Source organism: Prionailurus viverrinus, chromosome A1 (genome assembly GCF_022837055.1).
Source record: "Prionailurus viverrinus isolate Anna chromosome A1, UM_Priviv_1.0, whole genome shotgun sequence".
Taxonomy (NCBI): domain Eukaryota; kingdom Metazoa; phylum Chordata; class Mammalia; order Carnivora; family Felidae; genus Prionailurus; species Prionailurus viverrinus.
Window position 1 is genome coordinate 136,552,604 of NC_062561.1, and position 26,046 is coordinate 136,578,649.

Sequence of the window (26,046 nt, forward strand, 5' to 3'; positions counted from 1 at the left end):
CAGAGTGGGTTCAAGTAATGAAGAGTGATTTGTGTACTACTGTGGGCTAGCAGTCAGGAACCCCATACTAGAACTGTCTGAAGTTCACCTTACTACAGATCCTACCATGAAAGTTGCAGTGAAAAAATAGATCACTTTTATAGAATCTGTGAACACAAGTATGGCAAAAAGGCATATTCAGTGGGAGTTGGTGTCACAGGATGAGTTCCCAACAAGGATAGTACAGAAAGAATTCTGGCTTAGCTTTAAATAGCCTGTATTTTCATTTCAGAGTGAAGCACTTAAAATGTGTAACCATCAGCAAATTGCTGAATTTGTTCAAGTTTTTCAGTTTTCCTCTCCAATACTATACAGTGGGATAATACACAGTGTATTATGTATTACTTTGTAGCAACTGAAAACTTAATGACTAAAAAAAAGAAGAAACAAAAACAAAAAAAATAAAAAAAAAAAAAAAAAAAAAAACAAAAAAAAACCTTAATGACTAAACACCCAAAATGTAGTGGCTAAAAACAAAAATAATCACTTAATAGCTCATGGTTCCTCTGGGTCTGGAATTCTGGACTGTTTGGTTTGGCAGTTGTGCTCGGTGTCTCTCATGAGGCTGCAATCAGATGCCAGCGAGGACTGCGGTTATCTGGAAGCTTGACTGGAGCTAGATTATCTACCTCCAGTGGCTCATTCACGTGGCTGGCAAGTTGATGCTGGCTGTTGGTGGGAGGCCCCAGTTCTTCCCCACATAGGCCTCTTCACAGGGCTACCTGATTGAATTCATGATATGGTGGCTGACTTACCCCAGAGCAAATGATCTATGCTTACAAGGCAGGCAGAGCAATGCCTTTTATGATCCAGACTGAAAAGTTACAACACTCACTTCTGTCATATTCTACAGGTCACACAGAACAGCCTGTTTCACTGTCAGAGGAGACTGCACAAGCACATTCATACAGAATGGAAGATTCATTGGGGCCATCATGAAAGCTGGCTATTGCTAATGGGTGCAAGTGCTTTCTAAACTGTATAATGCTATACAGATGACAAAAGGTATTTTATGCATACAGTGACCTAATGAACCCAGAATATGACCTAAACAACTGCCTTTTTACCCTACTTAAAATGTCCCCAGATAGGAATTAACTTGTCAACAGCATAGTATAATGTGATCATCAATTCATATGCCATGATATACTTCGGAGCCTCTAGCCTCACAGGTGTATCATCACATTTAGCTCACTACTTAGCTTATTGCTACTACAAGTGAGGTTAAATTACTATTAAAGTGAGGGAACTTTGAGGGAACTTTAAATTCTGTGATTCCCATATATTATTAGGTATGACTTGACACAATTAAGAGACAATGGTAAAGATGGTGTGTTTGTGTAATGTATGAGAAGTTTGCCTATGAACACATCAGAGCTCAATAAAAACCCAAGTGGCAAAGAGCTGGAAGGAGACCAGTAATAGTTACGCAATGACAAACAGCACTGTCAGACCCTATTCTAAGGGTTTTGGAAATGTGAAGTCATTTAAGACTTGCAGCAACCCAATGAATAGTTGGAAACTAGGAACCAAAAGGTAAATACTTTGCCCAAGTAATAAATCTAGTGATTGAATATTTGTGGGGCCAGTACTCAAATGCGGGCCGTCTAGATTCAGAGCAAGAACTCAACCTTTACATTACCTTGACTAAATTATGAGTGTTGGTATTCTGCTGCCTTTTTCAACTCTGAATATTCGCAACTCTTGGAAACAACAAATGCTCCAGCTCAAAACCTTGGAATTACTGTTTTGTTTTTCCTCCCCCCACAACCCATATCCAGTCTGTCAGTAAATCTTATTGGGTAGAAGCCAAAATGATACCACCTTACATAGCTTACTGCAATAATTCTTTCACAGGCCTTGATTTTTTTCTTGCCCCCTTAAGTCTATACTGCTGTCAATGTAAAGGACCATAGTGAACTTTAAAACAATCAGATCACATTACTTTGCTGAAAACTCTACAGTGGCTTTTTTTTTTTTTTTGGCTGTGTCTTTTCAGTGATGTCTTTTATTTTTTTATTTTTTATTTTTTTTAAATTTATTTTTGAGACAGAGAGAGACAGAGCATGAACGGGGGAGGGGCAGAGAGAGCGGGAGACACAGAATTGGAAGCAGGCTCCAGGCTCTGAGCCATCAGCCCAGAGCCCGACGTGGAGCTCAAACTCACGGACTGAGAGATCACGACCTGAGCCGAAGTCGGACGCTTAACCCACTGAGCCACCCAGGCGCCCCTTTTAACACCTATTTAAAACTGCAAGCCCTACTATATCCCTTTTCCTGCTTTATTATCTCTATAGCACTGAATTCTGTGTACCGTATTTTATCCCCTTCCATTGGAAAGCATGGTTCCTTGTCTTTTTCCCTCCTGATTTCTCAGAGCCTGGCACATAGTCAGCACTCAATATACATTCGCTGAATAGTGAATTAATGTGTTGAAAACTTATGTGAATCAAGGTTGAGTACTGCTCACAGTTAACAAGCACCTACTATGTCTAAACTTTCTGGATATCTGATTTACTCTTCAAAACCACTTATGATGTAGCCTATTTCCATTCTACAAAGTAGAAAACCGATGATCAGATGTCTGTTCCACAGTACAAAATTCTTCAGCTGACTTGGAATTTTTTCTCCCGGTAGTGCTTCTTTACAAAGGACTGAACTAAGAACGCCACTTGGCCAGCCCTAAGGAACTGGGTTCTCTTCTAAGTAACCTGAGATTGCGACGCTAGGCGTCCATAGCAACCGTGGCGCCCTGACGCCCTTGCGCAATTACCAGAAAGCGAGATTCGGAATAAAGAGGTCAAGCCTTCCACACTCATACATTAAGCCCATCGTAGCAGATTAAGAACATCGTAGCAGAACGCTGACCTGTCTCCGGTAGTGAAGGAAATATCTAACTTAAAACCGTACAGGGTTACAGGGTTACAGTCACCACCTAAAACATTCCGCTTCCGGGACCAGCAGGCTATAGCGAGACGCGGCGCGGACCAAGCAGAAACGCCAACAGGCCTGACTCGCGCCGCTTCCGTCGGGGAAGCTCTGGCCGGACTTAGCATCCCCCTCAAACCGGAAGTAGGGGCGGAGCTAGTAAAGCATCGGCTCTCCGTCAACGGAAGTGGTTGTTGGAGGCTCTAAGGTAGCTTTAAATTCCTGCTGTCTCGGGAGCTCGCCCTTTACAGTTGGAGTCGCGTTTCGTGCGACGGATGGCGGTGGACGTGAAGTCGCGAGCAAAGCGTTATGAAAAACTGGACTTCCTCGGGGAGGGACAGGTGAGGTTCCCGGGCGGGATTCGGGGGGGCCTGAGCCGAGAGCGCGGAGGCGCCTGACACACTCGCACGTTTTCTGGTGAAAGTCAGAGGACTGGCCTGGCTTCTCCTTCTTTTTGGGCGAGTCTGCCCGTGTGTGTACCCTAGAGGAGAGCTCCCGAGTGGTTCTCCCGTTCTGAAGAATAGACTGGAACGGGCAGTTTATCGCCTCACCACGTTTCAAGCAGCCGCGCATCTTCAACAGCCGTGGGGTGTTTGCTTCTCCGGATCTGAAAAAGTGAAAAGGCAAACACAAAAGAGCTCCCACGAACTTAGATTGTTTCTGCTTTTCTCTCTAGTTTGCCACGGTTTACAAGGCCAGAGACAAGAACACCAACCAAATTGTCGCCATTAAGAAAGTGAGTTACCGTCTGTTATTTTTCCTGGAGTCTCCGAGCATATCTGTGTGTGTGAGCTCTTGCATGGGCTTTTTACTACTCTTGACCGTACTCTGCTCATGAGGAGTTATTTATGTCATTTTTGGGGAAGGTAGAATTTATTAGTATTTTGTGTTCCAAGATGGAACTCGGGTGAACTAGTTTTTTGTTGTTGTTCCATTAGTTGAAATAAAGAGAAAGCTGTATGTTACGTTTGCTTTTTAAACTCAGACGTGGGCAAGGGGGACAAGGGCTCATCTGTTGGGTCCTTAGAACTATTTTAATATCCTTATCTTCCCAGGTCACCGTTTCTGCCACACCTGCATCCACTTTGTGCATCGTCTGTATTTTCTTTCTTTTTTTTATTAAGTTTATTTTGAGAGGGGGAGGAGGGGCAGAGAGAGGGAGAAAAAGAATCTCAAGTAGACTCTGTACTGTCAGCAGATTCGAACTCACAAAGCGTGTGATCATGACCTGAGCCACAATCAAGTCCTGCAGCTTAATGGTCTGAACCGCACCCCCCCACCCCCCCTCCGCCGCCAGGCGACCCTCATCTGTATTTTCTGTGTACAGATTTTCCATGTAAGGCTTTTACGAGCTTTATCATTATCATTTTAAAAAATTATTTTTGTAGCTTTTTGACTTGGATTGATTCAAGAAACTTCAGTCATATTTAGCTTATTTTCTACATGTCAGGCACTTTCACTTACATTTTTTCTTTTAGTCTTCAAAATAGCCATGTGAAATAAAGTATCCCTATATAATACTTGAGATACCTGAGCTAAGAAAGATTAAGTAACTCGTCAAGCTGACACAGATCCTAACTGATAAAACTAGAATTTCAGTCCAGGTGTTTTGATGCCAGGTTGCATGTTCTTTCCTGTGCTACTGAAATCAGTAACCCTCTGAAAGAGAGGCTGTTGTCACATTTCAGGGCCTGTTGGGGGAGGTGATCTCCACCTTCTTATTGTTCCTGTTGCTGTTTGAATCTGTTTCTCCTTCAAAATTCCTAACTCCTTTGAGGCATATGCCCCTGATTGATTTAATACCTGACTTCCTATCTCCCTTTGCACAGTTATTTTTGCTATTTTTGTCTTTTCACTTTTTCTGGGTTCTCTCCGCTTCATTTCCCAATTTATGTTCTGTAATCCAGCACTGTAGCTACTCCTGTGTAAAAGCCTAATCTATTCTGACCCTTTCTAAAGTTATGTTTTTATTTCTACCCGTGGTTCGCTATATTCTAGCCCCACTGACCTTTCTGTCCCTTGAACACATTAAATTCAGTTCGTTCCCAGGATCATTGCAGCATCATATGCTGCCTTCTGGTTAGCATATTTTTCCTCTAAAACTTGGCATGACTGATTCCTAATCTTGAAAACTCACTCACATGTCTGTTCCACATAGAGGCCTTCACTGGTCACCCTTGTCGTCTTTGCCATATTTCTCCGTTATCTTCATAACATTTATCAAAATCTGAAGTCCTCTTATCTATCAACTTATTGTGTGTCTACTTCCACTCAAATAATACTTTGGTCTGTGGCCAGTAGTTTTGTAGACATTTATTAAAAATGTATTAACCTGGGGTGCCTGGGTGGCTCAGTCAGTTAAGCGTCCAACTTCAGCTCAGGTCATGATCTTGCAGTTTGTGAGTTTGAGCCTGGCATTGGGCTCTGTGCTGTCAGTGCAGAGCCTGCTTTGGATCGTCTCTCTCTCTCTCTCTCTCTCTCTCTCTCTCTCTCTCTCTCTCTGATGCTCCCGTGCTCACGCATACATGCTCTCTCTCAAAAATAAGACATTAAAAACTATAAATAAAAAATAAAAATGATTAACCAGACTGATATAATTCCTTCAGTGTTAGTATATTGAGTTCTGTAGTTGTCTGAAAATCCTAGTGGGGTTTGTTTCGTTTGGGGTTTTTTTTGCTTGTTTTTAACATAAGTTAGGATTTAAAATCCATCCTGTTTCTCTTCGATAGACTTTTACCCCTTGACGGTGACTCACAGTGGAATCTTCTTTTATTTATTTATTATTATTTCTTTAATTTTGAGAGAGAGAGAGCAAGGGAGAGGGGCAGTGGGAGAGAGAGAGAGAAAATGTCTTATGCAGGCTCCACTCTCAGTGTGGAGCCTGATGCAGGACTCGATTCCACTACATCGGGATAAAGACCTGAGCCAAAATCAAGAGTCAGATGCTCAACCGACTGGGCCACCCAGGTGCCCCGTACATTTATTTTTTTAATATTATGTTTAAGTAATTTCTGCCACCCAGTAAGTATAAGGCTTGACTCACCATCCCAGGATCAGGAGTTACATGCGTTTCCTACTGAACCAGCCAGGTGCTCCTTTACATTTAATTTTTATTTCCAATAATACATCTTTGTGGTTTTAAAATAAAAGGCCAAGGCTTTTTAAGGTGCTTGACTCTTCTAGCCCTGTTTTTCACTCCTTGGAGCAATCACTTTCAACTCCTATAATTTGCCTCTGGTATTTACTTTTTTTTTTTTTTTTTTTTAATGTTTATTTATTTTTGATAAAAGAGAGTGAGAGAGACAGAGTGCAAGTAGGGGAGGGGCAGAGAGACAGTGAGACACAGAATCCGAATCAGGCTCCAGGCTCTGAGCTGTCAGCCCAGAGTCTGACGCAGGGCTCAAACCCACAAACCACGAGATCATGACCTGAGCCAAAGTTGGATGCTTAACCAACTGAGCCACCCGGGGGCCCCAAAATTTGCTTCTTTTTAAGCAATCTCTACACCCAACTTGGGGCTTGAACTCACAACCCTGAGATCAAGAGTCACATGTTCCACCTATTGAGCCAGCCAGGCACCCCTTTCTGGTATTTACTTGTTTCTGTTTCATTAAATAATTTGCTTACATTGTTATTTCTTGAGACCCCCCCCCCCCCCCCCAAACCTCGTTTTAGGCATTCTTTCTGCTATAGATTTGATGTTTTGGACCTTCCCCTCCCAACACTCAAAATTTTTACTCGTTCATTTACTAACATTTGTGCTTAATTTTACAAAAAATGAATATTCTGTATTCTTTCACCTATTGTATCTTGGACTTTTAAGATGTCATAGAGGTAAGTGAAATATTTAATTTCTACTGAAATTTATAAAATAGCATTGGTCTCTACCTCATCTTTTTAAACAGATCATACTTAATTTATGTTTCCCAATTTATTTAACCAATCCTGTATTAGTGGCCTTTTGGAGTATTTTGTTTACTTGCTGGCTGGCTGCCTGCCTGCCTAAACCCCCATATATAAATTTTCTTTTGCAGTTTGTTTTTCTGATTCAGCATTATTTCTGAAATCTTCTACATGGATACTGTAGATCTGGTTTATTTATGATCATTAGTGATTAGATTTCATCATATGAGTACAGTAAAATTTGCCCATCCAAATTCTTGTTGATAAACATTTAGGCTGTTTTGTTGTCTTTATGTTTTCCCTTAAAATAGCCCTATAGACATTCCTATTCATGTGAGTTTCTTTAGAGAATATATCCTTATTTGAAGCCAACTATGAATTATTATTCTTTTAGGGAATATATAGCATCAGCCTCACCACATACTGTTAGATTGCTTTTCAAAGTGGTTGGACTAGTTTGACTTCCTCCCCACATTCTTATCATATTTGTATTGTCAGATTTTACATTTGTCAGTTACCTGCATCAGAAATAGTATATTATTATTTAAATTAATTGTTTAAAATAATTGTTTCAATTTCTCTGATTACCAGTTAGATTGATCATCCTTTCTTAGATTTATTAACTTTTTAGACTTTCTCCTATGAGTTTTTCTGTTAGCTTGCTTGCATTTTTTCCTTCCTGTTGATTTGGTGGAATTCTTTATGTATTCTGGGCATTGACCCTTTGTCAAAAATACAAACTACAGATATCATCTCCCAGTCTTTGACTAGACTTTTAGTTTATATATGGTATCTTCTGAAGTACAGAAATTTAGAATTCTGTTCTGGTTGAATTTGTCCATTTTTTTCCTTCATGGGTTTCCATCTTGTATGCTTTCCAACCTCCAGTTTGTAAAGGATTCTATTTACTAAATATTTTAAAATACTGCTTTTCACACTTAGGTCTTTGTTCCATCTGGAGTTAATTTTTCTATTTTGTGTAATATGAGGATCCAGTATTTTTTTCCTTGCTGACCCAGCATAATTGATACTCTGTCCTTTTCCTGGTGAGTTGTAACACGAAGTTCTGCATTTAGTTGTAATGCCATGTTCCATTATATACTTGGATCTGTTTCCAGGCACCGTACTTTTTTTCCATTGATTGATTTTTTTCCATCCTTGCTCAAGTACTATAGTGTCTTTAATTATTACTGCCTTATAAAAAGGCTTGAAATCTGGTAAGTTGCACATACCTGTTTTTCTTCAAAATTACCTTGTCTACTTTATCTGCCATTTGGGAAATTTCTGACAATCAGAATTTGATATGAATTAGATATTACATGGTGCTGAGGCATTATTAATAATTTTGTAGGTATGAAATAGCATTTTGCATATGTAAGAAAATGTCCGTATTTTAGAGGTGCCTACTTAAGTACATGGGGATGAAATGACATGAAATGTGTGAGGTTTGTTATAAAACATTTTAGCCAACAGAAAGGGGGGCAGAGATTAATGATGTAGTAAGTGAGGGTCACCTGAGTGGCTCAGTAGGTTAAGCATCCAACTTGGTTGAGATCATGATCTCATGGTTGGCGAGTTTGAGCCTCATGTTGGGCTCCCTGCTGTCAGCATGGAGCCTGCTTGGAATCCGCTGTTTCCCTCTCTCTGCCCTTCTGCCACCTGCATGTGCTAGCATACTCTCTCTCTCTCTTTCTCACAAATAAACATTGAGGCACCTGGGTGGCTCAGTTGGTTAAGTCTCTGACTTTGGCTTCAAGTCGTGATGTTGAGGTTCTTGAGTTTGAGCCTGGCATTGGGCTCTGTGCTGAATGCTCGGAGCCTGGAGCCTGCTTCGGATTCTTTCTCCCTCTATCTGTGCCCTTCTACCACTCGTGCTTTGTCTCTCTCTCAAACATTAAAAAAAGTAAGTAAACATTTTAAAAATAAAAATAATGAAATAAGTGTGGCAAAATACTGATAATTGTTTAATCTGGGTGATGAAGTAGATGACTTCATGAAACTAATATATTTTTACTGTGGTTGGAAAATGTAATAATTTTGGGGGCACCTTCCTGGCTCAGTCGGTTAAATGTCAGACTTTGGCTCAGGTTGTGATCTCATGGTTCATGAGTTCAAGCCCCACGTCCACCTCTGTGCTGACACCTCAGAGCCTGGAGCCTGTTTCAGATTCTGTGTCTCCCTCTCTCTCTGTCCCTCCCTTGCTTGCTCTGTCTCTTTCTCTCAAAAATAAATTAAATTTTTTTTTTAATTCAGAAAATTAATAATTTTTAAAATTGTTCTTAGCTCCTTAATATTCCATGTAGAATTTAGAATCAATTTGTCACCTTCCTTTCTTTCTTTCTTTCTTTCTTTCTTTCTTTCTTTCTTTCTTTCTTTCTTAAATATTTGTAATCTTTATTTATTTTGGGGAGAGAGAGAGAGAGAAGCAGAGCTCCAGCGGAGGTGGAACAGAGAGAGAGGGAGACAGAATCCAAAGCAGGCTCCAGGCTCTGAGGTGTCAGCACAGAGCCCGATGTGGGGCTTGAACTCATGAGCTGTGAGTTCATGACCTGAGCTGAAGTCAGACACTTAAACGACTGAGACACCCAGGTGCCCCTGTCACTGTTCTTTAAAAAATGCTGTTGAGATTTGGATTTGGTTGCATTGAACTTAAAGAAAATTTATGTATTTGGTATATTTATGATAGTACTGAGTTTTGCTGTCCATGAATGTGGCATTTGTTTATTTTGGTCTCATTTTTAAGCATGTTTTAATATTCTTTTATAATTTAGTTTTGGAAGGCTTAGCACATCTGTTGTTAGATTTATTCCTAAAGTGCCTTATATATATATATATATTTTTTTTTTTTTTTTTTTTTTTTTGGGACAGAGAGAGACAGAGCATGAACGGGGGAGGGGCAGAGAGAGGGAGACACAGAATCGGAAACAGGCTCCAGGCGCTGAGCCATCAGCCCAGAGCCTGATGCGGGGCTCGAACCCACGGACCGCGAGATCGTGACCTGGCTGAAGTTGGACGCTTAACCGACTGTGCCACCCAGGCGCCCCAAGTGCCTTATATTTTTTGATGCTATACTAGTCTATCTTTACGTAAAAAGTTGTGTCTGTAGTATTATAGGGAGATGTCTTTTAATGTATATTTTTTATCGTTATCAAGAATCTTATTTTTTTAATTCCAGTATAGCTAACATACAGTGTTGCATTAGTTTCTGATGTACAATATAGAGAGTCAACAATTCTATACGTAACTCACGGTTTATCATAAGTGTACTCTTAATCCCCTTCACCTATTTCACCCATTCTCCCTACCTTCCCTCTTTGTTCTCTGTAGTTAAGAGTCTCTTTCTTGGTTTGTCTCCTTTTTTATTTGAGTTTGTTTTGCTTCTTAAATTCCACGTATGAGAGAAATCATACGGTATTTGTCTTTCTGTTACTTATTTCACTTAGTGTTATAGCCTCTAGATCCATCCATGTTGTTGTAAATGGCAAGATTTCATTCTTTTCTTTTTTGTGGCTAATAGTCTATTGTGAATATATGTACCACATCTCTATTATTCATCTATAGATGGACACTTGGGCACTTGAGTTGCTTCTGTAGTTGGGCTTTTGTAAATAATGTTGCAGTTAACACAGGAGTGCATATATCTTTTTGAATTAGTGTTTTCATATTCTTTAGGTAGGTAAATACCCAGTAGTGAAATTACTGGATCCTGTGGTCACTGTATTTTTAATTTTTTGAGGAACTTCTGTACTGTTTTCCACAGTGGCCGCAATCAGTTTGTATTTAGTTTTTTAGGTACAATAGCTTTTTCAGAAGTAGTTGTTCTTTTTTATTTTGTTTTGTTTTTTTTAGTATTCTTGATTGCATTTAGTCATTGTATAAAGCAGTGAGTAAGAGACTGGTGTAAGCCTGAACCTATTAATGCAATTTGTTATCCTTATTTCTTTATTGTTACACTTACTAATGGTAACAACAGTTAAACCATTTTTTGTATTCCTAATTTGTAATTTTGCTTTTTAGAAACTGTGTTCCCTAAGAGCATATTATTGGGCATATTAATAAACATGTTATTTTAGAGGCGCCAGGGTTGCTTATTTGGTTGGTTGAGCATCCGACTTTGGCGCAGGTCATGGTCTCGTGCATCTTGAGTTTGCGCCCTATATTGGGCTCACTGCTGTCAGCACGTAGCAGCCTTTGAATCCTTTGTCTTCCTCTCTCTGCCCCTCTCCCACTTGCGTGCGCCCTCTGTCTCAAAAAAAATACATAAACATTTTTTTAAAACATGTTATTTTATGTTTATATGTTATGTATTTCCTCCCAAATAGGCTACCTTGAAGTGCTATTTTTGTTTGTTAATCAGAATGCCCTCAGTTACTTTTCTACATTTAATCTTGCAAAGATACAGGAGACATTTATTTTCTTAAGTCCATTATTTGAATGTATAACTTAAAAACTTAAAGAGTGAGGAATGGTAGGTACTTGATCGTTTCTTTTTAAAAATTTTTTTTTCAACGTTTTTTATCTATTTTGGGGACAGAGAGAGACAGAGCATGAACGGGGGAGGGGCAGAGAGAGAGGGAGACGCAGAATCGGAAACAGGCTCCAGGCTCCGAGCCATCAGCCCAGAGCCTGACGCGGGGCTCGAACTCACGGACCGCGAGATCGTGACCTGGCTGAAGTTGGACGCTTAACCGATTGCGCCACCCAGGCGCCCCCTTGATCCTTTCTTATATTGTTAATTTTGCTTTTCAAATTCGTGATTTCGACTCTGTTCTTGCTTACTAGCTACATGTAAGTTGCTACATGTTTTTACTGTGGCTGTGTATTTGAAGTGTTTGTATTTTATGCATGAAGTCTAAAATAATTTAACACATTTTTAGTGTTTGTTTTTTTTTCCCCCTCTACCAGATTAAACTTGGACATAGATCAGAAGCTAAAGATGGTGAGTATTTAATGTAATCTGACCAAACAGGATAAGTTTTTCTTCTCACTGAGGAAGTTCAAGTATTAGCGTTCTAAGTGGCTCTGGGTAGAGTTTTTGCAGGGTGCTAGAAGAGTAGACTCAGCATAGAGACAGGATATCGGTGATATCCACCATTTGGTTGTTAAGAGTCAGGTAAGTCACTCAAGTCATCTGAGTAAATGGGACATAGCAAAGTTATTTATCAGTGGCTTGTCTTGCAGTCTTCATTACTGTTTAACGTGTTGTTGTAAGCAGTTTATTCTTTATCTTAGCTTTTAATTACTTTAAAAATTCAGGATATAGCGTCATAGAAGTACAGAAAACTCACTCTGGAATAAATGTATGGAGAAAAGTATCTTTATCCCTTCCACACCCTTGTGTGCTATAGTGTTAAGTCTTATTTAGTCATCAAGAACTAGTTTTTATAAAAAGGATCCATCATCTATTTAACATCTAGTACCAGATCTTATTTTAAATTAGGAATTCTATCTTTTGTTTTGGGAAAGATACTGTCTTACCACGGTTTTGCTGTTACCATCAAGAATCTGTTGCTAATATTCGTAATGTAAAAAGGAGGAAGCTCTTGACATATTGCCTTCATGTTACAAGCCGACACCTGTTATTCCAGCAGTCTTCTAAAGTGATATGCTGCAAAGTGAATACTTTTTGTCATCATTTATCATAGTCTGTGTGAAGCTAGTTTCAAAATAAAGCAGTATAAAAGAAAACCAGATGTCATAAAAATTGGCAAAGTAGCCCTTACTTTTCTGTAGAATATGCATATCTATTCCCCGAAAGACTAACTTTTCCCCAAAAAATATGTTTGGAAGAAGATATGAGGCTTCAGAATTGCTTTTCACATTTTGCTCTGCTTTTTTATATAGGTATAAATAGAACAGCCTTAAGAGAGATAAAATTATTACAGGAGCTAAGTCATCCAAATATAATTGGCGTGAGTATGATCTACATTGTTTCTGGGATATGGGACCCTGCCATTTCTGAATGTGGTAGTTGTTGATTGAAGGCTCAGCAAGGTGAGTTGTTTTAGGTGAGCCTTGTAAAAAAGCTTAAAAGTTTATCATGCCGAAATGTATTTTTTGTTCTAATTGAACTGGAGGCAATGTCTTTAAAACCGTACAACTGATGAAATAAATTTAATTTTGTCAAAAATTATTTTGAAGCCTAGAGAGCTCTAACATGCATAAGCTTGAGTAAGCTCCCTACGACTCTGTGCCATAATTTCTACCTCATAGGGTTGTTGCGAGACTAGTTAATTTATTGAATGTGTGCAGAGTACCTGGAAAATAGCGCCTGGCATAGAGATGGCATATAATGAATGATAACTGCCACTGCTATTTATAGGATTTTCTTAAATGCTGAGCATGGTAATTTTTCTGAATTAGAGACTGAGGTGAGATTTTCATTAATGATTTCTTAATTATAACTGAAAATTTTGGAGGAGAATTTAAGTAGTTAGTGACTTTTTAAAAAATGTCTGTTTATTTGAGAGAGAGAGAGCACGTGAGCAGGAGAGGGGTAGATAGACATTCTCAAGCTCCATGCTCAGCACAGAACCTGATGCGAGGCTGGATCTCATGACCCTGAAATCATGATCTGAGCTGAAATCAAGAAACAGACACTTAACCAACTGAGCCACGCAGGGACTCCTAGTGACTTTTTAAAAATATTAAAGTTTAGTATTTTTGTGCTTCAAAGTACTAATTCCTAGGGGGGAAAAAAGGATAAATGTCAAATTTAATAAAATAATTCAAATTTAACAGGGAAATATCAGCAGTCCAGTGCTAGTTTAAATTTTTTGAAATTACTTTGGTTGGTATAATTTTCAAGTATTTAATAGAGAATCAGATTTTGATCTTTTTTTTTAATACTGCTTTGCAGCTCCTTGATGCGTTTGGACATAAATCTAATATTAGCCTTGTCTTTGATTTTATGGAAACTGATCTGGAGGTAAGATTAAGATTCGTAGAGAAATTTTTTTCTCTCTAAATCAAAAGAGAACCTAAATGTTTATTTCCTATGTTTAAAGATACTGTTAGTCAAAGGAATGCTTAATTTTGTTGAAATGTGAATGTACTCCCCCGCCCCCACCAGAATGACAGAGAGAAAGAGAGCTTTTGTGTTTGAGCACAAAGGGTAGAGTCAGATGGAGAAGGAGATAGAGAATCTCAAGTGGGCTCCAGAGCCAGCTGAAAGCTCTACTCGGGGCTCAGTCTCACAACTGTGAGATCATGACCTAAGTCACAATCAGAAATCAGACGCTTAATTGACTAAGCCACCCAGGCACCCCTAAAAGTGAATGTACTCTTTTTTTTTTCTTTTAATGTTTGTTTATTTTTGAGACACAGAGAGACAGAGACAGAGCGTGAGTGGGGGAGGGGCAGAGAGAAGGATACACAGAATCCAAAGCAGGCTCCAGGCTCTACACTGTCAGTGCAGAATCCGACACAGGGCTCAAACTTACAGACCTCGAGATCATGACCTGAGCCGAAGTTGGACGCTTAATTGGCTACGCCACCCGGGTGCCCCAGTATTCTTAAGTGAAAGATCTTTGGAGTCATTTAGCCATATTCCCAGTGTTAGATACAGAGATTTGGATTTCAAAGCATTTTTGTTGACCAAGTTCCCTATACTTTATTGACATTATTTTTAGATAAATGAGTATCAGGTCTTTCAGAATTTCCATATTATTACAGAATATCATCTTTTTGAAAGCCAAATTTTTGTTTTTGAGAAATTAAAATGTTACGGTTTTTCTTAATATTAATTGAATCTCAGAAATTGACAATCCAGGGATGTTGAACAACTGAAAGTCTCATATGCTGCTGGTGAGAATGCAAAATGGTACAGCCAGTTTGGAAAATAGTTGGCAGTTTCTTAAACAGTTAAATACACACATAAAGTACGATCTCGCAATACCACTGCTAGGCATTCAAGAGAAACAAAAACTTGTCTACACAGAAATCAGTTGGTACACAGATGTTTAGCTTTATTCATTATTGCCCAAATTGGAAACAATCCAGTACTCACTTTTGTCTAGTGAATATATAAACAAACTGTGGTATATCTATATAATGGAATACTGTTTGGGAATAAAAAGAAATTAACTACTCAATTAAGCAACAGTATAGAGAAATCTCAAATGCATTGTACTAAATGAAAGAACCCAGGTTCAAAAGGCTATGTATTATATGATTCTATTTATGTGATATTATGGCAAAGGCAAAACTAAAGGAATAGAAATTGGATCAGTTGTGGCCAGGATTGGAGTGGAGGGAAGTACTGGGTACAGTGGGGCCTGAGGCAGTTGGGGGTGGGAGTGAGGGTTATAGAACTCTTATCTTGATCATGGTAGTGATTACACAACTGGATATGTTTGTTAAAACTCATGGAACTATGCACCAAAAAGGGCATATTTTACCTGAATCTGATTTCTTTTTTTGTTTTTGCAAATGGGATTGTTCTCTTAATTTTTCTTTCTGCTACTTCCATATTAGTGTTTAGATATGCAACAGATTTCTCTATATTGATTTTGTATCCTGCCACTTTCCCAAATTCACTTATCAGTTCTAGTAGTTCTTTATTTTTATTTTTTTCAATATATGAAATTTATTGTCAAATTGGTTTCCGTACAACACCCATCCCAAAAGGTGCCCTCCTCAATACCCATCACCCACCCGCCTCTCCCTCCCACCCCCCATCAACCCTCAGTTTGTTCTCAGTTTTTAAGAGTCTCTCATGCTTTGGCTCTCTCCCACTCTAACCTCTTTTTTTTTTTTTTTCCTTCCCCTCCCCCATGGGTTTCTGTTAAGTTTCTCAGGATCCACATAAGAGTGAAAACATATGGTATCTGTCTTTCTCTGTATGGCTTATTTCACTTAGCATCACACTCTCCAGTTCCATCCACGTTGCTACAAAGGGCCATATTTCGTTCTTTCTCATTGCCATGTATATAAACCACAATTTCTTTATCCATTCATCAGTTGATGGACATTTAGGCTCTCTAGTAGTTCTTTAAAGACTATGTGAATCTTTAGGGTTTTCTATATATAGTATTATGTCATCTGCAAACAATGAAAGTTATTTCTTCTTGCCAGTTTGGATACCTTTTATCCAAATCTGATTTCTCAAAAAATAAAATGGGAATTTTTAGCTAGTATAACTTAAAAATCTAGGAATAAACTGTCTTTAAGTACAGTTCACAAATAATGCCATCAGAACTCAGTCTTGGGCTTTAACTTAGCTCTATTTTCTACTTTGTTGCCTTCCTTCTCAATATAGTGCCTAATTTCTCAATATAGTGGCTCAGGCACTTCAGGCTCAGATCCTTAGAGTTTATTAATCTCTAAAGAAAGAGAAGGTACTTTGTCCTTTTTCATTCTAGCAGAAGTACTTGGCCTCTTTAATTAGCTTGGCTAGGATCACGTGTCCATCCCTAAACCACTGTCCTGGATAACAGGCTTCAGTTTGGTGGTTGCCTGTGCCTGGGTCTTGTATCTAGCTCTAGAGGCCACAGGTAGTGGTCAGTCCTGTTTTACATTCAAACAAATGATGAATGCTGTTATCAGAAGGGGCTGTACATCCTGGGGCAAGCAAAACAACAGATGTTCACTATTAGTGCCTTTTAAACAGAACAGGGGGAGAGAAAGCACCAGAAGAGATATTTTTCCTAACCATGTAACTTGAAATTCTGACAGTGCTTCCTAAGGAGAGTTAGGCAGTCTTTCTTGAGATTGTTCTGTAGAATGGATAAATTGATTTTATGTCTGTAAATGATTTTATGTGATACAATTTATTTGGAATAATTGTGTATTATATACCGGCTTTGCAGGTGATAATAAAGGATAATAGTCTAGTGCTGACACCATCACACATCAAAGCCTACATGTTAATGACTCTTCAAGGGTTAGAATATTTACATCAACATTGGATTCTACATAGGGTAAGGTTTTTAACCAAGTATGATTGATTCTTTATATTTTAGTCAAGGTTTATGTAGCCAATTATTACATAAATGGTCTGAATATGTAAATTGTTAAAAATATAGCTGGACCCCATTTTATCCCACCTTCTTCCTCTGTGTTCCCTTCAGTTGTTCCAGGAGGTGGTGCTATGAGGATTCTAAAATACTATGTGAAATTTAAAAATGGAAGAGGCCCAGTTCATTTTTTTCATAGATGAAGAGCTAAGTTGCTAAGTCACCTGACCAAGGTTATATGTATTTTTTTCAAGGTCAGTAGCTGGTAACTGACAGAGTATAAGAATCTAGATATTTGGGTTAACTCCAGTGTTCTTTGTGCTGTATTGTTGTGACAGAAAAAAAAATACAGTGAGAATCTGGATTAAATTATACAATCCTAAAATTTTTTTAGAAAAACAAAATTTCTAAGAACTCTAAAAATCTATGAAGTAATAAAATTTCTGAAATAGTTGAGTCATTGTTAGAAACATCCAACTATTGAAACAAGACTGATAATCTAATAGGTAGATGTTCTTAGATAGTCTGTTTAGATAAATAGCTGAGAATATATAATTTGTAGTCAGTAATCCTCATATCCTAAACTTGGGATCCCTTTGAGGTTATTGCTAATATCCTTATAGTATAGATTTTGAAGGATATATTCCCCATCCTCTCTAAATGCATAATGTTTTTATTTACCAAAGTTCAGATGGCGGCGACCCTTTGTTGAGTTCATCGTCATTACACTAGGCTGTTCACAGCAACCTTGTAGGTAAATTGAAGCTCAGTGATCCAAGGTCTCACCAAAGTAATATAACCAATCTTAATTTTTCTTTGGTAGGATTTTATATCAGTGAGAAAAGTATTGATTATTATTTAAATTTGGGGTTTACCCTGTTATTGCAAAGTTTAAAGTTAAGCCAACTAAGTGTATTGTTATAATATTCTCTTGTGCCCTGCTTATGTATTTATTTAAAACCTCCATGTACAGGATCTAAAACCAAATAACTTGTTGCTGGATGAAAATGGAGTTCTAAAACTGGCAGATTTTGGCCTGGCCAAATCATTTGGGAGCCCCAATAGAGCATATACACATCAGGTTGTAACCAGGTAAGAATTTTTTAAAACACTGAAAACTTACGTTGTGTGGGATTTTTTTTTTTTTTTTTTAAACAAGTTCTCCATGGGCCCAACGTGGGCTTGAACTCATGGCCCTGAGATTGAGAGCCCTATCTCTACCGACTGAGCCAGCCAGGTGCCCCTTGTTGTGTAGGATATTAATCACAAATGAGCATCATTTGGCTTCTTTGAAATATCTCGGCAGAGTTCAGGAATTATTGTTGGTGTTTTGCTAAAAACATGGACCTCTTTACGTTTAACCACAATGAAAAAAATACAGCCATTTTTTCAAATGGAGTTCGATTAAGTCCATTTTCAGACATTTACCTAACAAGTTTTGGGACTAATTTATACCACTTCTACATTTTAGTTAGGTTGGCTGGAACTGTAGTGGCTATTTGTTTACATATTTACCTGATGGGGGGGGGGGTTGTGTTTATTTTATAGGTCATTAAGTGATTTCATGTTTTAAATCGTTCAGTATGAATAAAAATTCTCTAAAGCAGTACATTGATAACTGCAGTTTTCATGTTTTTAGTAGTCATGTTTTATACTTTTTATGTATAAAAACTAAAAAAAATCAAATGAAATAGATAGGGACAGATTTTATAATTCTAGTCAGGATGTCATTTGTTAATTTCCAAGTCTATTTTAAGGATCTGAAATTTCCTCCGTGAAAGGGTTTAAAAGGATAAGAAAATATGGGGCAGCCTGGGTGTGAGTGGCTCAGTTGGTTAAGTGTCCGGCTTCGGCTCAGGTCATGATCTCATTGTTTGTGGATTTGAGCCCCACGTTGGGCTCTGTGCTGACAGCTTGGAGCCTGGAGCCTGCTTTGTGGATTCTGTGTGTCTCTCTCTCTCTGCCTCTCCCCCCTCTTGTACTCTCTCTTTTAAAAATAAATAAAACATTAAAAAAAAAAAAAAGAAAGGATAAGAGAGTAGGAATTGGAGACCATAAGAACAGACAGCTTTTCAGAATAACTAGAGAATGTGGAGACAGCTATTGGAGGAGGTAGGGCCCAGAGAATTTTTTGTTGTTACTTTGTTTTTTAGTTTATTTCTTCAGGCTGAAGAAATAATGTTGTTTGTACATTATTGGTAAAAGTCTAGTGAAGAAGAAAACGTTGATGTGGGAGAAAATGGAGAGAATTTCAGTATTCTTTAAAATAAGCAAGAGAGGGGCGCCTGGGTGGCTCAGTCAGCTGAGCGGCTGACTTCGGCTCAGGTCATGATCTCACGGTTTGTGAGTTCGAGCCCTGCATCGGGCTCTGTGCTGACAGCTTGGAGCCTGGAGCCTGCTTCAGATTCTGCGTCTCCCTCTCTCTCTGCCCCTCCGCACTCATGTTCTCTCTCTCTCAAAAATAAATAAATGTTAAAAAAAAGAAGAAAAAAAAATAAGCAAGAGAGCAAGGTCTGTAGTACCCACAGTTGAGATACTGGTTTTAAAATAGTCCAGAATAGGGGCATCTGGGTGGCTCATTCGGTTGAGCGTCCAGTTTTGGCTCAGGTCATGATCTCACAGCTCTTGAGTTCAAGCCTCTCGTCGGGGGCTCTGTGCTGACAGCTCAGATCCTGGAGCCTGCTTCAGATTCTGTGTCTCCCTCCCTCTCTCTGCCCCTCCCCTGATCATGCTCTGCCTCTCTCTCTCTCTCTCTCTCTCTCTCTCTCTCTCTCCTCTCTCTTCTCTCTCTCAAAAATAAACATTAAAAAAAAAGAATAAATAAACATTTCAAAACAAAACAAAAAAAAACAGTCCGGGATGATTTAGCTGTAGTTACAGATGGAAAGGCAGGTTGTGTGAATACAAATGACTACAGGTGAATCTGTAGAAAATTTTTTTTTCTTTTGAAAAAATAATTCTTTCTTTTCCCATTACTTGAATTTTTTTCAGTGACGTTGGAAGTAGGATTATAGGCTTAGGGGAAAGATGGTATTGAAAGTTTCAGGAGAGGGGCGCCTGGGTGGCGCAGTCGGTTGAGCGTCCGACTTTAGCCAGGTCACGATCCCACAGTCCGTGAGTTCGAGCCCCGCGTCGGGCTCTGGGCTGATGGCTCAGAGCCTGGAGCCTGTTTCCGATTCTGTGTCTCCCTCTCTCTCTGCCCCTCCCCCGTTCATGCTCTGTCTCTCTCTGTCCCAAAAATAAATAAATGTTGAAAAAAAAAATTAAAAAAAGTTTCAGGAGAAAGAAGGTGTCAGTCATCTAAGAGTGGAAGAGTGAATGGACCAAGGATGTGTTTAATCTCCAGTATGGAACTGATTGGTTTTACAGCCAGTTTTTCTTGAGTTATATCTGTGAACATGAATTTCATCAGTGGGATGATGTTTCGCTGAGGAGTTTTCTCCAAGAAATACTTTAATAATTTCATTTTAAATTATTTTAAAATTCATTTTAAAATTAAAATATTTCTGGGGTACCTGGGCGGTTCAGTTGGTTAAACGTCTGACTTGGCTCAGGTCATGATCTCGTGCTCTGTGGGTTCAAGCCCTGTGTCAGGCTCTGTGCTGACAGCTCAGGGCCTAGAGCCTGCTTTAGATTCTGTGTCTTCCTCTGTCTCTGTCCCTCCCCTGTTCATGCTCTCTCTTTGTCTCATTCATAAATAAATAAACAAACAAACAAAACTTACAATATTTCTTTCTGTTCTTCAGGTGGTATCGGGCCCCCGAGTTACTATTTGGAGCTAGAATGTATGGTGTAGGTGTGGACATGTGGGCTGTCGGCTGTATATTGGCAGAGTTGCTTCTAAGGGTAAGTCTAGGATTGATGTATATACACTACAGTAATTCAGTATTGTAATCAGTATTCTTATAACTTGGGTAAGATTATCTTCCCATCGATAATTCTCAAAGAGGAGCACCATTCTTATAATAAAAAGCCTACAAGCCGACCAGTTAAAAAAAAAAGCCATCTTCCCCAGTGTACCTTTTGTTAATGTTGATGTGAGATGAGAGGATCTCTCATTTAAGACAATGAAGGTTTTATTATAGGTCATTTCTATGTTCTGAAATACAACTATAATAAAATCTTCGTTAGGCCATAATATGGTAATATCTCTGCAGTAACTAAATGTGTTAGGATGAACTTTTGTAGTCCTGGGACATTTTTAGTTTGGGGCTGTTTAAAATTACACTTTAAGAGATGTGTAAAACCAGCCACTGCAGCTGCACTATATAACTAAACCTTGTGTGAGAAGATTATTTTAGTTCTCTTCAAACAAAGCAGACATGTTGGTCCTATAGCATTCCTCTCAACTGAGACCATCTTAAAACAAGACATCATCTCCTACCCTGGTGGCGACAAAGATGGTGCATGAGAAACTTTTCTTTAGCTATAAAGTTGGGTTTAGCCTTTCTGAATGATGACGGCAAAGGAATATTGGGGAGTCCTTCTGAAGCTGAGAGTTTTTTCCTCCTTATATTCCAGATATTCCAACCCCAGCTGTTTTCAAGTGATACATATTTAAAGAAATGTAAACCCAAGGCACAAAAATACAGCTTTTTAGTTTCTTGAACACAGAAAATAGCTTTTATACACCAGTTACTGTTTTGTTGTTTATTTGTTTTTGAGAGAGAGGGGGCGCAAGAGAGCAAGGGACAGAGAGAGGAGAGAAAGAGACATTCCTACGAGGGGCAGAGAAAGAGAGAGAAAGGGGGTCACCTGAAGCGGGGTGAGAGAGAGAGAAATAGAAGCAGAGCTCACCTGAAGCAGAGCTCGTGTTTTTACCTGAAGCTGGACTCGAGCTCACCCGATGCAAAACTTGAATTCACGAACCATGAGATCATGACCTGAGATGAAGTCAGACATTTAACCAACTAATCCACCCAAATGCCCTGCAAAGTTGCCTTCTTAAATATCTTTCTTAGTTTAGTGTGAGTTATATGCATCATTTTGAGAAGCTCATTCCTCTGGGTGCTTGCAGAAGAAACCCTCACACATTTAGATTTAAAGATGAATAGTAATCCGTGTGCTAGTAATGGGTCTTGTGGATCAGCTCTGCTACCCACAAAAACAAAGAATTTACCAGAAATTTACATTTGAGGATCATTTAGTTCCCCCAAACAGTTCATTCATTACCAAGATAAAGCCAGAATTCTTTGGCCCCTAATATTATGATTTATCATTCCATTGAGAAAGTAAGTAGAGAGAGAGAGCAGTTAAGAGTGAACAGGTTAACAAGAGACTCTTAATGATAGAGAACAAACTGAGGATTGATGGAGGAAGATGGGTGGGGAATGGGCTAGATAGGAGATAGGTATTAAGGAGGGCACTTGTGATGTGCACTGGGTGTTGTAAGTGATGAATTCTACTCCTGAAACCTGTATTACACTGTCTGTTAACTAATTGAAATTAAAATAAATAGGTGCGCATGGGTAACTCAGTTGATTAAGCATCCGACTTTTGGTTTTGGCTTAGCTCATGATCTCACGGTTTAGGGATTGAGCCTTGCATTGGGCTCTGCACTGACAGTGCTGAGCCTGCTTGGGGTTCTCTAGCTCCCTCTCTCTCTCTCTCTCTCTCTCTACCCCTCCTGTGCTCTCTCTCTGTCTCTGTCTCTTTCTGTCTCTCTCAAAATAAATAAATACTAAAAAAATAAATACAAAAATAGTTTAAATAAATAGATTAGAAATTGTGGACCTGGTTGGAATCACAGTTGGACATTGGCCTTGTTGCTTGAAGGTTATGAAGAAATTAATGGTTCCATTTGGTGAAGAACTGTACCATTTTGCCATACTTTAGTCCTGCACAATTGAAGAAAAATGTTTCCTATTTTGCTATTTTTGAAATGTTTTCTATTTTAAATTCTTCTGTGCTCATTTAAAAATATTCATGGAATTGGGGCGCGTGAGTGGCTCAGTCGGTTAAGCATTCTACTTTGTCTCAGGTCATGATCTCACAGTTTGTGAGTTTGAGCCCCGCGTCAGGCTCTGTGCTGACAGCTCAGAGCCTGGAGCCTACTTCAGATTCTGTGTCTCCCTCTCTCTTTGCCCCTCCCCCGCTTACACTCTTTCTGTCTCAAAAATAAGTAAACATTAAAAAAATTAAAAAAATATATTCATGGAATTGCTGTCCACACAGTTCTGAATCTGTGGTGAGATCCTGCCATCCAAACAATTGAATGCAGTTTAGTTCAAAAGATTTGCTGTTATCAGCATTCAGCCTTTTTTAAAGTGTTGTTTTCTTTATATTATATTTTATAAACAATAAATAAGCTTATGTCCAACCAAAGTAGTCAATATTGTTTAAATCATTTTATTTATTGTTTTTAACTGTATTTTTGAGAGAGAGAGAAAGAGTGCATGTGGGGGAAGGGCAGAGAGAGAGAGGGCGACATAGAATCCAAAGCAGGCTCCAAGCTCTGAGCTGTCAACACAGGGCCCAGTGTGGGGTTCAAACTCAAAAACCATGAGATCATGACCTGAGCCCAAGTCAGAGACTTAACCGGCTGAGGCACCCAGGCACTCCTGTTTAAATCATTTTAGAAGCAAATTGATCTGCGGTCTTAACATCCTCTGTGATTATTAAATGAAAAAGAACACATTTAATTTATGATCTTATGTTCTTTTTCATAATCATATTTTGAGACAATGATTAATAGAAAATCTAAGCTGGGATATTAACTAGTGAGCAACTGTCTTATTATCTGATCTAGATAGTTTCAAGGATATCATTTTAGTTTATAAAGAAGTCTAGTTTGGGAAGAACATTTTATGCCTTACATAAGGACACTGAGCATCTTTCAGGCCTGTATTAAAGCCTTCTCTAGGGATAATATGGTGATACAAAGGTTGATCAACCAATTACTGCCTGCTCTTCTTTCGTTTCATTTAAATGATCAGGATCCAGACCTGTTGGCTTCACTCTGTCATTCTAATACTTCATTTGAGCTGTATTAGCTCAGACCACAGTTTTCATCAGTTGGTTTTGCATAGACTCATTGGTATACAAGGTGCTAGAGGCTAAAGTGTGCTAGTTATTCAAGAACTATATTGTTGATTATGCCTATTGCATTAAAACATTGCCAGTCTTCTAATATTTGGTTTATGAACCCTGCCTCCCTATAAAGACATGAGAAAGAAAAAATAAATTTCTCTATTATAATTTTTTTTTTTTTTAATGAATATGAACTCCGTTTAAGAAGAGATTTCATGGGGCACCTGGGTGGCTCAGTTGGTTAAGCATCCAACTTTGGCTCAGGTCATGATCTCATGGTTTGTGGGTTAGAGCCCCACATCAGGCTCTGGGCTGACAGCTCAGAGCCTGGACCCTACTTCAGATTCTGTGTCTCCCACACTCTCTCTGTTGCTCTCCCACTCACGCTCTGTCTCTCTCTGTCTCTCTCTCTGTCTCTCTCTCACAAATAAACATTTAAAAAAATAAAATGAATAAAAGATTTCATGAATGGCATCAAATTGAAAAGAACCAGAGGGATGTCCCTCTTGGTTTCCTTAATCTTAGTACTCTTGGAGTCAGCATCTGTCTTCTTTTTAGGATTAATTTGATTCTTTTTCCTAAAACTAAAAAGATTTCATTCACATGCTTAGTCACAATTGTGTGTTGGTGAAATTTTGGTATCCTCTAAGGTGTTTTAGAACAGGAAAAAACAATAAGAAGCACAGGCTTAATGTTTGTGTTTGTAATATGTAGATGTATTATCTGAACATTATACAGTTGTGTTAACTAAATATGGATGACTCACTAGCCCAAATTCCATATTGAGCAAATGAAAATTGGTTAAGACTATTAGCTATTAAGAATGAGATTGGAAAAGAGCCCTGATATGGACTTATATGTATTATGCATAGTATTAAATATAGCCATTGAAATTACTAAATGAAAACCAGAAGTAGTTATTCATGACTAGAAAAAAAAACACATTGATTTGTTGTGGGTTACATACTGGACCCACTACCTGCTCAGACATGACAGTGCATTTCTTTTTTTTTTTTTAACATGTTTATTTTTTTAATGTTTTCTTTTTTTATTTTTATTTTTGAGAGAGAGCAAGCCAAAGTGTAAGCGGGAAAGAGGCAGAGAGAGAGGAAGACAGAATCAGAAGCAGGTTCCAGGCTTTGAGCCATAAGCACAGAGCACGACTCGGGGCTTGAACTCACAAACTGTGAGATCATGACCCAAGTTGCAGTAAGGCACTCATCTGACTGAGCCACCAGGCGCCCCTGTTTATCTTTGAGAGAGACAGAGTGCAAGTGGGGGAGGTAGAGAGAGGGAAACACAGAATCCAAAGCAGATTCCAGGTTCTAATCTGTCAGCACAGAGCGCAACATGGGACTTGAACCCACAACCGTGAAATCATGACCTGAGCCGAAGTTGGACGCTTAACCAACTGAGCCACCCAGGTGCTCCATGACGGTGCATTTCTTAGTCAAATTGCTTTGATGTTTAATATAGGGAAGACATTTTCAAAATAAAGTGGTAATTACATCTTAAAGATTTTTGAGAGGGCAGGGCAACACCCCCGCTTATAAATTATCTCTAAAAATATATTTAAATGCCATGTTTGAAACTAGATGCCCATAACACTATGGCAGAAGATGTGAAAACAGAAATGAAGAAAGGCTAGAAATTATCAGAAAAAGATGCCAGCTGGAGGCAGTATGCACTTAACACACAGAATCCTGAAGTGGCTTAGTTAGTGAGAAGCACTTGTGATCATTGATGGCACTAATGAAGTGTCAGACTAAAAACTGAGGTTGGTTGAGAAACTTACATATGGAACAATTAATACCAAGGTCTCCAACACAGCCAGGTCACTTCCCTTCCTCCATCCAGACTTACACCTAACTCATCCCTCCACTAGAGATAGGTTTGTCTAAAGAAATTTAAACACAAGTCTCCACACGTAGCTGTCCTTAGACATAGTGGAGGATGTGGGTGAGTTGCTAGGGTGAAAACATACAAATTACATGAAAGTCATATACTGAACAGTTAAACCTTCAATTTAGTCCCCTGCTTAGCTCCCAGAACCCTCATAGCTTTTGTAATAACCTGTAGTAACTCTTTAACCCAGGCAAAAGATCAGAAGATCCTTTATTGGAAGAACCGAATGGTCCCAGAAGATAGACCCACAGATAACTGGCATTAAACATCCCCCCCATTCTTTTTA

At 38.8% G+C, this 26,046-nt stretch overlaps 1 protein-coding gene across 8 annotated transcripts in view; it reads left to right on the plus strand.

The window, feature by feature from the left end:
- The first annotated feature begins 2,834 nt into the window (after nt 1-2,834).
- The window catches only part of CDK7 (cyclin dependent kinase 7), a 62,176-nt gene continuing 38,964 nt past the window's right edge, over nt 2,835-26,046 (plus strand). For 2 of the 8 annotated variants that reach the window (XM_047879308.1, XM_047879300.1), the window contains exons 1-8: nt 3,112-3,308; nt 3,644-3,703; nt 11,776-11,809; nt 12,715-12,782; nt 13,730-13,798; nt 16,680-16,790; nt 17,800-17,918; nt 20,573-20,672. In XM_047879308.1, the coding sequence (XP_047735264.1) occupies nt 3,243-3,308; nt 3,644-3,703; nt 11,776-11,809; nt 12,715-12,782; nt 13,730-13,798; nt 16,680-16,790; nt 17,800-17,918; nt 20,573-20,672 (627 nt within the window). In that variant the 5' untranslated portion in view covers nt 3,112-3,242. Of the gene's footprint in view, nt 3,309-3,643; nt 3,704-11,747; nt 11,810-12,714; nt 12,783-13,729; nt 13,799-16,679; nt 16,791-17,799; nt 17,919-20,572; nt 20,673-26,046 lie in introns of all 8 variants that reach the window. The other 6 variants (XM_047879314.1, XM_047879265.1, XM_047879292.1 and 3 more) reach the window with 6 other exon arrangements.